The sequence below is a fragment of the Poecilia formosa genome, unplaced genomic scaffold (assembly GCF_000485575.1).
Source record: "Poecilia formosa unplaced genomic scaffold, Poecilia_formosa-5.1.2 Scaffold564, whole genome shotgun sequence".
Lineage (NCBI taxonomy): Eukaryota > Metazoa > Chordata > Actinopteri > Cyprinodontiformes > Poeciliidae > Poecilia > Poecilia formosa.
In genome coordinates, this window is record NW_006800503.1 from 28,451 (window position 1) to 41,115 (window position 12,665).

At 36.3% G+C, this 12,665-nt stretch overlaps 1 protein-coding gene and 1 long non-coding RNA gene across 2 annotated transcripts in view; one reads left to right on the forward strand and one right to left on the reverse strand.

The window, feature by feature from the left end:
• Positions 1-10,421, reverse strand: part of LOC103129664 (desmoglein-2) — a 38,044-nt gene extending 27,623 nt beyond the window's left edge. The window contains exons 1-4 of the mRNA XM_016665310.1: positions 10,213-10,421; positions 7,407-7,532; positions 6,201-6,369; positions 2,627-2,698 (exon numbers count right to left, since the gene is read on the reverse strand). Of these exons, the coding sequence (XP_016520796.1) occupies positions 2,627-2,698; positions 6,201-6,369; positions 7,407-7,532; positions 10,213-10,269 (424 nt within the window). The 5' untranslated portion in view covers positions 10,270-10,421. The remainder of the gene's footprint in view (positions 1-2,626; positions 2,699-6,200; positions 6,370-7,406; positions 7,533-10,212) is intronic.
• LOC107834263 (uncharacterized) lies at positions 1,989-3,897 on the forward strand. Its single transcript, XR_001660050.1, has 2 exons — positions 1,989-2,394; positions 3,666-3,897. It is a non-coding gene; the product is annotated as an uncharacterized LOC107834263 (long non-coding RNA).
• Positions 10,422-12,665: the final 2,244 nt, after the last annotated feature.

Here is a 12,665-nt window from a genome sequence, read left to right on the forward strand (position 1 = left end):
GGTTGTTAAGTTAGATTAAGTGTAATTGGTAACTTTTTTGGGCATAACACCGGCATTTTGCCTTTTGGCGCAAAATGCCAGAAATGGATTTGACCAAACAACATGGTTTGAAGATCAAACCCAATAGTCCCACTTTGACAGTAGAGGATTGTAGTTTGGCGGTGGGGGAAGTTGTAGGTTGTAGCAGCATTAAATCTGCTGCTCGGATGAACAGCGCTGTGGTCATTTTTGTCGACAGTGTGGAGAAGGCAAACAAAATGATTGAAAAAGGCATTGTTGTGAATGATGTTTTGTCTGTTTCCCCTTTGAGTACTCCTGCTAAAAAAGTCATGATTGCAAATATACCTCCGTTCATCAGCGATGAATTGTTGGTGAGAAAGTTGTCGTGGCATGGAAAAATTGTTTCCTCGATTAGGAAAATGCCGTCGGGTTGCAAATCACCGCAGTTAAAGCACCTTGTTTCACACAGAAGACAGGTTCTTATGATTTTGAATAAAAAGAATGAGGATCTGAACTTAGTTCTTAATGTGCGACTGGACGAGTTTGATTATGCTATTTATGTAAACTCGAGCACTTTGGTGTGTTTTGGTTGCGGGGAAGTCGGTCACTTGGTGCTTTCGTGTCCTGGAAAAAATCTCTCTACTGATAATTTGGCACAAGCTCGAGATAAGGAAAGTGAAATATTGCCGACTCAAGTTCAGGCTTCAGATTCAGGGAGCGCAGTGACAAAAAAACCAGAAGAGCAAACATCTGAGAAAAATGTTCACAGTAAGAAAGAAGTGCATGAAATGTGTGCTGGAAGATGAAGAGCAAATGTTGAAAATTCAAACGGTAAATGATTCACAGGAAAGGCAGGAAGATACCAGTGTGGAAGGACAGAGTCAGAGTTTACTAAAGTCTCTCCACAGAAAAATAAATACTGAGGAAATAGAGGATGTGGGAAGTAGTCAAATACTGGAGGAAGACGGGTTTGAATTTTCCTCAAAAAAGAAAATTTCTGAAGGCATTATTGGTTCTCAGTTTGAAAATGAAGAAAGAGTTACAGAAATGGAATGTTAAGGAAAAGTTCTAGAGTCAGAAAGTAATATGGATGAGGAGGAGGAGGAAGGTTGGACTGAAGATAGTTTGGTCAGTTCTTCTTCCAAACCTCTTGTTCAAAGTCGACACAGAAAAGGTTATTGTGTGCAAAGTGTTAAACATTTTTTGAAAGTTACAAAGAACATGAAAAATGTAATAATAGAGAATTTTTTTCCTGACAGAAGCTTTTTTTCGTGCTTGTGAGATCTCAGTTGAACAATCAAAGAAAAGGTGGATATAACGACAAAGAAGTTTACTGGTTAAAAAAGTTGATCAGAAAACTTAAGCAAGATTTCAACAATGACGATGGTTCTGAAGTTTGATGAATGTCTGTATTTTCTTTTACTGTTTCTTCTTCCATCTTTGGTAATGAGCCTCTTCGGAGTTTCTAGTTAAATCTGAATGGAGCCAGGGATGTGAAGAAGAGAATTAGTGTGTTTGATTTAATTAATTTTAAACATATAAATGTGTTGATGGTGCAAGAAACACAAAGCGATTGTTTAAATGAGAGATTGGAGGAGAGAATGGGGAGGAGAAATTATTTTGAGTCATTTAAATCAGGCCAGTGGGGGAGTTCCAATTTTGTTTTCAGAACATTTTCTACTGATGTCTTACGAGTTTGAGGAAGTGATCAAGGGCAGATTAATGGTAGTGAAAGCAAAATACGAGTGTTTTAATATTGTTTTTATAAATGTATATGTTCCAAATATAACGAGAGAGGGTTCTTCTTTTTACATAAACTTAAAGATGTTTTATGTAAGTGTGACACGGATTATTTTCTATTTTTGGGCGGAGATTTTAACTGTACAGAAAATGATCAGTTGGATAGGAATCATTTTGAACCTCATCCTGTTTCAACAACCTTTTAAAACATTTGATATTTTTTCTTTGGTTGATGTTTGGAGAGAAATGCAAATATACATGTATGTATCAAAAAATACAATATACATGGGCTAGAAACACAGATATTTCTTTTTCTGCCTCCAGTTTGGATAGAATATATAGTTTTAGACAAAATCTTGGAATTTTTCAAAAGTGTAATATTCATCCTGTAAGTTTTTCAGACTATACTTTGGTTTCTTGTAGTGCTTTTATTGCCAATATCAAACATACGTCTGCTTTCAACACTGCTTTGTTATTAGACACTAATTTTAAGGAGGCATTTATTTTGTTCTGGAGGGTGCACAGAACTAAAAAAGAGGATTTTATATCTTTAGGGCAGTGATGGGATCGTGGAAAATTGAAATTAAAGAATTATGTCAACAATACACTGTTAATGTTTCATCTGATTTAACCAAGTCTATTAGAGATCTGGAGGTTGAAATAGTGGAGTTACAGGTTTCTGCACAATCCAGAGGAGATCGAGGTTGTTTTGAGAACCTCAAGTCAAAAAACCTGCTTTGGCTGAGTTGTTGGGCTCGAGGACACAGGGAGTGCTGGTTCGATGCAGATTTCAGAAAATTGCTTTTACGGATGCTCCGACAAAGTTTTTCATCTTGTTGGAAAAAAAGCAGGGACAAAACAAGTTGATGCATGGTTTGAAATCTACTGCGGATGTTCTTTTGACTGCAGACGGTGACATCAGGCGGAGAGCAGCTGATTTCTATGCAGATCTTTACAGCTCGGAATACATCGAGGATGAAGACAGCTTCAATGATTTTTGCAAGGATCTTCCAAGAGTTTCTCTGGATTTTGCCAAGGTGTTGGGGGAGCCTATGACTCTGGAGGAGATTCATGCTGCACTGCAAAGTATGGAAGGAGGGAAAGGACCTGGTATTGATGGACTTCCCAGTGAATTTTACAAAGCTTTCTGGTCTGACCTCTGCGTTGACCTGTTGGAAGTTTTTGAGGAGAGTTTTGCTGAAGGATTTCTACCTCAGAGCTGCAGGAGAGCAGTTCTCACATTGCTACCAAAGAAAGGTGATCTCCAAGAGATTAAAAACTGGCGACCTGTTTCTCTGTTATGTACAGACTATAAACTGTTGTCAAAGGTGCTGGCAAATAGACTGAAAAAGGTGATGGATCAGGTTGTTCACCAGACACAAACTTACTGCATCCCTGGCAGGTCAATGGTTGATAACATTTCCTTTATTAGAGATATTTTGGATGTCTCCAGATCATTGGGTTATAATGCCGGTTTGGTTTCTTTGGACCAGGAAAAGGCTTTTGACAGAGTTGAGCACCGTTACCTATGGAAGGTATTGGAAAAGTTTGGTCTCGGCTCTGAATTTATTGCCAAGATTATGGTTCTATGTAAAAACATTGAGAGTGTACTGAAAATTAATGGCTGTTTGTGTCAACCTTTTTAAGTTACAAGAGGTGTTCGACAAGGTTGTCTGGAATGGAACCACTGTTAAAGAAAATTAGGTCACATATTCAGAGACTGGTTTTATCAGGTTGTAATATGTCTTTTATTTTATCAGCTTATGCTGATGATGTCATTATTATTGTTAAAAATCAGGAAGAAGTGATTAATTTAGGTAGAATCGTTGATTTATTTTGTAAATTTTCAGCTGCTCGTGTCAATTGGGCTAAGAGAGAAGCTGTAGCAATAGGAAGTTGGCCTAATGGGCTTCCTCATCTTCCAGGTGGTTTAAAATGGAAAAGAGGGGATATGAAATATCTGGGTGTATATTTGGGAGACAAAGATACAGAAAAAAAGAACTGGGGGGGAGTGATGGAGAAAGTGGAGAGTAAGTTAGAAATGGCTGTTACCACAGATGTCTTAGAGAGGGAGAGTGCTCATTATTAATAATTTAATTGCTCCTTTATTGTGGCACAAGTTAGCATGTTTAGAACCACCTGCTGGATTACTTAACAGAATTCAATCATGTATAATTAAGTTTTTTTGGGATGACAAACATTGGGTATCCCAAGCTGTGCTTTTCTTACCTAAAGAGGAAGGTGGACAAGGATTGGTTCATCTAGAGAACAGAACTGCTGCGTTCAGGTTAATCTTTATTCAGAAATATCTTATAGGGACGGAGCAGGATGTTTTTTGGAAACCAGTAACAAATATTGTTTTGAAAAGAGTGGGAGGTTTTGGTTTAGATGTTTCTTTGTTTTTGTTAAATTGTAAACTGTTTTGTTTGTATGAAATCCCAATGTTTTATAAAAGTTTGTTTAGAACCAACTGTGTCTTTGTTTTGGCTTCTAGAAGAACCTTTAATTTTCGAGGCACGTTTGACGGTAGAAGATGGAGTTGGATTGTCAAGAAAACTGCTTGAGAAGAAAGTTCTAAAATTAAGACATTGTGGAGGGACCAGGACTTCAAAACACAGAGACAACAACTTCTTTGCTTGGATTTAAATCAATTCGAGTCATGAGGACTATTTTAGACTTCTGGCTGGAAAAATTGACTTTGAATGAAAAACAGTTGCTGGCAGACTTTTTTAATGGAGAAGAAATCCCTGATTCTACAGATCCATTTCCTGAAATGGGACTAAATATCGATTTCTCAGAAATGACGGGTCCTCTTTTGATCACTCAAAGAAATGTTAATTTCTGTATGTTGAATGGAAAATTCTTGTATAAATTGGTTGTTCAAGGGTTAAATAAGAAACAGTTAAGTGGTAGAACTGATACTATTTGGAGAGACAGGTTTAAAGTTGGAGAAAATCAAAAACCTATATGGAGGGTTTTTTTTATAAACCCCCTTTGAGTAAGAGGGCAGGTGACTTACAGAGGAGGATTTTGCACGGTGCTGTGAGCATTAACAGTTTTGTGTCTAAATTTATAAAAGATACAAATGAATTATGTCCTTTTTGTGAAGAAACAGAAACTACTTTTCACATATTTCTTGAATGTAAACGACTTTTATCATTGTTTTTTTTTTGTTGGAAGATGTTTTTAAAAATGTGGTGTTTATTGATCTGAAGTAACTTTTATATTAGGTGCACTCTATACAAAAAAGGAAGCTAGTAAGTGGAATTTGCTACATTTTCTTATAGGACAGGCAAAATTTTCAATTTATATTAGAAGAAATAAATTAAATGGTGTTCTGGGGAAAAAGTTGACAAGATGTTTATTCTGATGGTAAAAACTAGAGTAAAAGCAGAATTTACATTTTTTTCAATGATGAATAACTTAGCTGATTTTTTATGTTTGTTGTGCTTTAATAATGTTGTGTGCTCTGTGGATGATGGAAAACTGGCTTTCAGTTCAGTGTTTTTGTGAATGTTGTGGTAAACTGTTAAAATGTACTTTTATTGAAAAATAAATGTGCTGTTAAAATCAAAATCTTTTTCTTTCTTTCTTGGTTAGGGAGATTTTAACCCTAAACTGGCAAATTAAATGCCAATTCAACTGATTTTCATCAAATGTAATTTGGTGACAGATGTTTGGATCTTGAGATTTAAATATTAAAGTTCTTGTTTAAGTGGATGATAATTAGGTCAAAGCAATAACAGTTCACTATGCTAGGTCACTCAGGCATTTTGCACAGCTGAATGGTTGCCAAGGGAGATTAAAGGATTTGTTAAACATGCATGAAAAAATCAAGACAACACTCCAGGTATGGCTTTGATTAGAGAACAACATTATAAAGCTCATAAAAGTCATTTACATGATACGGGGCCTTTAAACATTTTCTCAACATTGCTTGTGTAAATTAAAGTGTTCAGTCCATCAGATAAATTATTACTATTGACACCACCTTGTCAATAAGCCACAAAATCTCTGTAATTTAATGTATTTTTTATTTTTATCTTTTTTATATTATTTTATATTATTCTATTATTTGCAAGTTTTAAAATTCAACACACCTGCACATGTGTATTTTTCAAAAAAGTCATCCTATTCAGGTTCAAATCTCTTGTAAGTTATTTCTATTCTAATAACCGCACATGATTTTTTGTATATCTTGTGCAGTATAGTATTATTTGTATTATTGTTATTGTTCTTAATAAAATAATACACTTTTGTCTGATGCTGCTGTTACACCTGACAAAGACTGTTTCTATTTTATTCTGTTCTATTAGGCACATGCCTCTCTCTGACCTGGAATTCTAATAGTAACCATTATTATCATCATTCCTATTCTTAGTTGTATCAATAGTGAAAAAACTGGATATGTTTCCAGTGTTTCAGTTGGACTAATGTGGTGCTTCAAAGACCTCATAGACAATAAGGACCTACATTGTATGAAGGACATTTTTCCCTGTCCAGAATATTAGTTACTCGTATAAATCCTGTGTTGTGGTCCACCACAAACAGATTGAAAGGGGGTTTGTCAGCTCCTGCTCCTGTCAGGGAGTATTCCACCTTCCTCTCTTTATCTCTGTCAGAGCGAATCTGAAAACAAAACAGACAACATATAAGGATCTCAGTCAGTGGTATTCAGTGTATGGGGGAATTTTACTGTCGGAAGTCAAGAGCACACATTTTCAGACTGAGAGGACTTCATGTCTTTTTAATCCCGGTGCAGATTTTATAATGCCCTTTATATCTTTAGCTCTCAAAGGGCATTATATATGTTATATTTGTCATGATTTGCAAGGTTGAGTGGTGAGAGAAACACCGATGAGCCCAAGTTGACATATTAGAAGATGATTTAATGACGAACACACGATACAAACTCATAGATCACTGGTAGCATTGGGAACAGGCAGACGACGTAGCATGGACGAACGACAAGGACCCGACAAGAGACAAAGACAACAGGTGGGTTTAAATACACAAGGAGGGCAATCAGGGAACAAGAAACACCTGGGAACAATCAGGGAAGACAGGACATCACAGAGACTCAGGGGAACAGGACACAGAAAAAAACCAAGAAACAAATACACAGAAACACAGAACCCAACAATATTGAGGTCAAGAATATTTGTTCAAGATACAAGACATTGTAATATTTTTCAGAAAATAAATTGTTTAAATAGTAAGACTGTTTCTTTTTAAGTTCATTCATACAACAAAGAACAATCTTATCTTTATTGTGTTTCACTTGGTATTACAAAACACCAACTACTACCCAAAAGCCATCAGAGTTCCCAAGCACCAGCACACCAGCAGTGATTTGAAGTACACTATAATTAAAATATTCTGTTCTATCTACTTAAAAAACATACATTAATGCTTAACGTTCAGGACATATTCAGGTCTTGCATGCTTCTTCCAGGTACTGCTAAAACTGGGTTTTGAAAATAAGAGAAACCTTTTGCCACCCAGTGCAAGACTATCAAAAAATGGTTGGAGGTTGGGGAGGGAGATTTGTTTTATGATTAAAAGCATCAAGAATCTCAATTTCTAAAGCTTTTTCTGACATATTTCCTTTGGGTTTCTCTCACCACCATGAGTTAATAGTATGATGTTGAATAATAGAAAAGGACCTTTGCAATGTATTCCAGATGGGTGTAGTTATGGTTCTCCTTCAGCTTGGCAGGAGGAAGGATCCATTCTCTTTTTGTTCTTTTCAGTGTTTTTAACCCCTTCTCGTTTGCATCAGCACTGATCATCTGAAACCAGAAAACAGATTATTGGGATTAGAATAAAATCATTGCAATTGAAAAAGTTTGGCTCAGATTTAAACTTGAAACTTGATAACATTCAGAGAGAAAGCAGAATGATATCGCCTTTATCATTAAAAGAGTTAATTTTAATTGTTACTAACAGCAAAATATTTTTTTTTTTACATTTTCTCCTCATTGAATATTACTTTACTATTATTGTAATACACTGCTGTTATGTAAAGTTCCATCCAACAGGCTTCACTCATACAGGGAGAACTCCGATATGAAGATGTGAGATATTCTGACCTTTTAATGTACAAGGGTTAACATTAAAGGTACCGTAAGTTATAAGCTATAACCTTTTTCACATACTGAATTAAGCATTTTTATAGAGTTTTAACAACACAACTATTGTCATGAACCTAAGCTGAAAACAGTTTTAATGTTGCCATTGATTCTCCTGCTTGAGTCACAGTGTCACGCTTTTATTGTGTCACACACACACACTCTTCTTAAAACATATACCGTAGACCATGGTTAAAGGAAAATTAATCTTTTATTTTCTCATTCCTGCTGAAGACCAGCTCACTTGCTTCAAGACCTCTTGGAATTTGTCTTTATAAGCAAAAATGAAGCAAAGATAAAGTTAGAAACATAATAATTCACTTATAACAAAAATAACATCTCTTTTTATTGAATGTTTGGTAACACTTTATTTGAAGGGGGGTGAATAAGACTGACATGACACTGTCATAAACACCTGTCATGAACATGAATAAGTCTTCATGAATATTTATGACTGTTGTCATAAAGTGTCATTCAGTAAATTATGACACTTTTAATACAAAGTTGACATTATTCAAAATGTCTTTGTTATGACAACTTGACATTAACCAAGAAATCATTACTGATATAAATTTGTTATAAAAGTATTACTGATTGCAATTTAAAAATTAGGTAACTTTATGTTATTAAAGGTAAAGTTTAAACAGTAATGATTTCTTGGTTAATGTCAAGTTGTCATAACAAAGACATTTTGAATAATGTCAACTTTGTATTAAAAGTGTCACAATTTACTGAATGACACTTTATGACAACAGTCATAAATATTCATGAAGACTTATTCATGTTCATGGTGTTATGTCATGTTTATGACGGTGTCATGACAGTCTTACTCAGCCTCCTTCAAATAAAGTGTTACCGAATGTTTTTTATTTATTTTAAGAAAAGCACTGGCATCAAAATATGGGCAATGCTACATTTATCAACTTTTTCTTCAGGAAGAATAAAAACATTGACAGGTTATCAGTCCACCAGGGAGTGAACACTGAGTGAGACAAAGACAGCCAGTCGTGGACTCACCAACACACTCCTAAGACAGTTTACATTTGCAACTTTTTAAACTGCAAGAGGAAGCAATGGTTCTGAATAAAGCCACACAAACGGAGAGAATCTAGAAGTCTACTCCACAAAGTCCTTCGCTGTGTAGACTTGTACAGACTTGTACATATTACCTTGAGCTTGTTTTTCTCTGTTTACATCATATTTTTTTTAGAATTAAACACCAGTAGAGTGCAACAAAGTCTACGTGTGTGGATGTGTTGCACCACCAGTTTTCATATTTTATGACCACAGTCCTGGTCTGTTTTCAGTAAAACCCAAATTTGGTTGTTCACACCACTTGGAGTTTTTAACTAGCTTGAGACTGAAAAGAGAGGTAAGCTGAAAATACCAAAGAACTGCTGAGTTTTGAAAGAGTACTTGTCTTTAACAAATGTGCTTGATTTTATGTGAAATTAGAGCTTTTACTTCAAAAACAATAGAGCAGCAGGGCCAGATCACCAGTCCATCACTGAGATGGACAGTGCTAAGAACCTCAGTGGTCCTTAATTACAAATGAGGGTCATGTAGACTGACCTGTTAACATGCAAGTGTTTGGTGTGAGTTAGAAAGCCATGCAAATTCCACACAGAAGGACCTACTGACTGGAGTTTGATAAAAAGGTGATCATGATTTTCTGCAACCTGTGGTTTAAGCTGTTTCTAATAATTCAGATGGAAACTTGCACCTAACATTGCTTGATTACCTCAACATCTGAAAAATATGTTAAGATAAATTAAGATAAAACTTATCTTAAAACTTAAGATAAGTTTTAAGGCCTTATCTTAAACTTATATCAAGAACAACACTCTTTATGTAATGTGCTTTGTTCTATAATAGACTTCTTTTTACTGTATTTGCATGATCATTACCATAGACATCCTATCCACCATTTTGTCCTGAAGTTCACATTTCACTACCATTTTGTGCAACATGGCCACTATTTAAGATCTTGAATGCATCACATCCTGCACATAGACTTCCTACATATCATAGCGGTAAGATCAAAGGACAACGTTGCCTTTTTCCATTTACTAAAGTCTTTTCATTTTTGTATATTTGTATTTAATTAAAGAAAACATCAACAAAATGAATGGTTGTTCATAAATTGCACCATTCAAATAGATTTAAATACCCCAATAAAGAAAAATACCATCCCCAATGTTTGACAGATCGAGTTAAATGTGGGATGCATGAATCTAGTCAGCTGAAAAATCAACTTATGATTTGTAACAGACAATCTAAAACTGCAGCAAGTCATACTTTCTCAAACTAAAAATATTAAATGACTGGATTATTTACTCACCAAAAACAACACCGTGAAGAGAATCAGCTTCACTTCTGGAGAAGACAGTGCAGCCATGAGCACAGTTGAGGCACTAGACCATCCTTTCACAGCAGCCTAAAAAATGGCTGCTAAGCCACTGTTCTTCTTTAAAAGCTATCACTTTTACCCCATCCTGTCACAACCTGCACACTACTGATTGTTGGGCAAACCGGTTTCACTCCCATGATTCAGTTGTCCTCTGATCTAACTGTCATATCCCTGGATGTTTCTAAAAGGTGTGTCTGTTGTAAACTTTAAAAAAGTACAGGTATGCCCTGAGGGTTAAACACCTGGCAAGTTTAAAACCGCTGAAGCATAAAACGGCAGAAAAACAGTGCATAATCTGAAAAGTCCTCCATGTTTTGGTTCCTGATTTTAGTTGTTTTTAGAGTCAACAGCATAGCTAGACTGACTGTTGAGTCATTTATGTATAAAAAGCAAAAATAAGAAGGAAAATCTTGAACTAAAGCCCAACCACATTACCTCCCTGTGCAATCTCCATTTGACAGTTTTCCTCAATTGCTTTGGTGCATTTCTCAGAACTAAATTTACATTTTCAAAACTTCTGGTTCAATCTTTAAATCATTGTGTCTCTTGTGCACATAAAAAAAAACAGTTTCTCATTCCTTTGAAGTTGCTTATGTACAGTGTTTATTTACATGAGTAATATGTACAGCTATGTTTCATTGTTGCTAAAAAGGTTTTATTTTGACATTTTTGTTTAAAAGGTACTATTAATCTGGCAAGCCTCATCAGGACAAAAATCCAAATTTATTGAATAAGACTGTATGGCATTCACATTTAAGTTTTGGCTTTATTCTTGGCACAAAAAAAGGCCTTCCAATTGCATAACTGTGGGTACACCAGACTCCTATTCTCCACAATGCGTCTCCACCAATGCTTCTCCCTAACCTAACCCCAACCCTTACACCTTTGAATGAGATTGATTTTTTAAGGCAAAAAATGCAGAACTACAGTCTACATGAAAATGTCTGAGGTGTACATGGACACATCATACTCCTCCTACAGCGGTTTTCATTATGCAGGTGTATAAATATGATATAGTCATGGATAAAATACAAGATTTCACAATCCAAATTTAAAATATTCCACACCAGCACATTGTCAAAGGACGCGGACTTGAGTGCCTGTGTGTGTGCGTGTATGTGTGTGTGTGTGGGAGAAGACAGAAGCCTAATCAGTGCCATGCCTCTTTTATTGATTACATTATTTACCCATACAAGAACAAGAGTTGAATACAGAAAATGCCTACTAGAAAAAAATTTTCCACGATCATTTTGGCGCCCTCTCCAGTACAGCACCCCTATGTGTCATATATTGTGGATTCCTAGTGCTGCACAGCAAGTCATTAATTAATCTCAACAGAAAATACACCCCATACTGTGAAATGTCATTTGGAATGGATTGAGCCAAGGAGACATGAAGATAACAATAACAAAGTGACAACATCAAAAAGAATGGCACAATACATATATACACATCCATTATCATACATGCTTATCCCTGGTGAGATCACAGGTCAGCAGTCAACAGGCAAGAGGTTCACCCTGGACAGGCTGCCAGTCCATCGCAGGGCAACACAGAGACAGACAGGACAAATAACCATGCACACACACCCACACCTAAGCAGATTTAGAGAGACCAATTAACCTGACAAACATGTTTTTGAACTGTAGGAGGAAGCCAGAGTACCTGGAAAGAACCCACACATGCACAGAGAGAACATGCAAACTCCATACAGAAAGACCCGGGCACCTTCTTACTGCAAGGCAACAGTGCAACCCAAGCTCAGATTTTAGCATGGGCTTACCGGGGCTGCAGCCCAGGGCCCCGGTGTTTTAGGGGCCCCCAAAGATGCTTTGTATTTCTGTGAATGAATAAAGTCAACATGCCTTAATTTTATCACTGACAAGTCACTATTGCAGAATTACAGGCCGATCTCCAACCTCCCATTCATCAGCAAAGTTATTGAAAAAGTTGTTTTTAAAAAAATTAAATAGCTTCCTAACAATAACCAACCGCTTTGACTCCTTCCAGTCTGGTTTCCTATCTCACCACAGCATAGAGACGGGCCTTGTAAAAGTGTTCAATGACATCCACATAAATACGGACTGTGGGAGAACCACAGTGCTGGTTCTGTTGGACCTCAGTGCAGCTTTTGACACTGTTGACCACGACATTTTACTGAATCAACTGGAGAGTTGGGTTGAGTCTCCGGTCCAGTGCTCAACTGGTTTGAACCTTACATAAAGAACAGGGATTTCTTTGTTTCAATTGGAAACTTCTCATCAGAGAGGTCAAAGGTGACATGTGGGGTACCCCAAGGTTCAATCCTAGGACCCCTTATTCAATATTCATATGCTCCCACTGGCTCAGATTATAACAGGAAATAAGATCAGTTACCATAACTA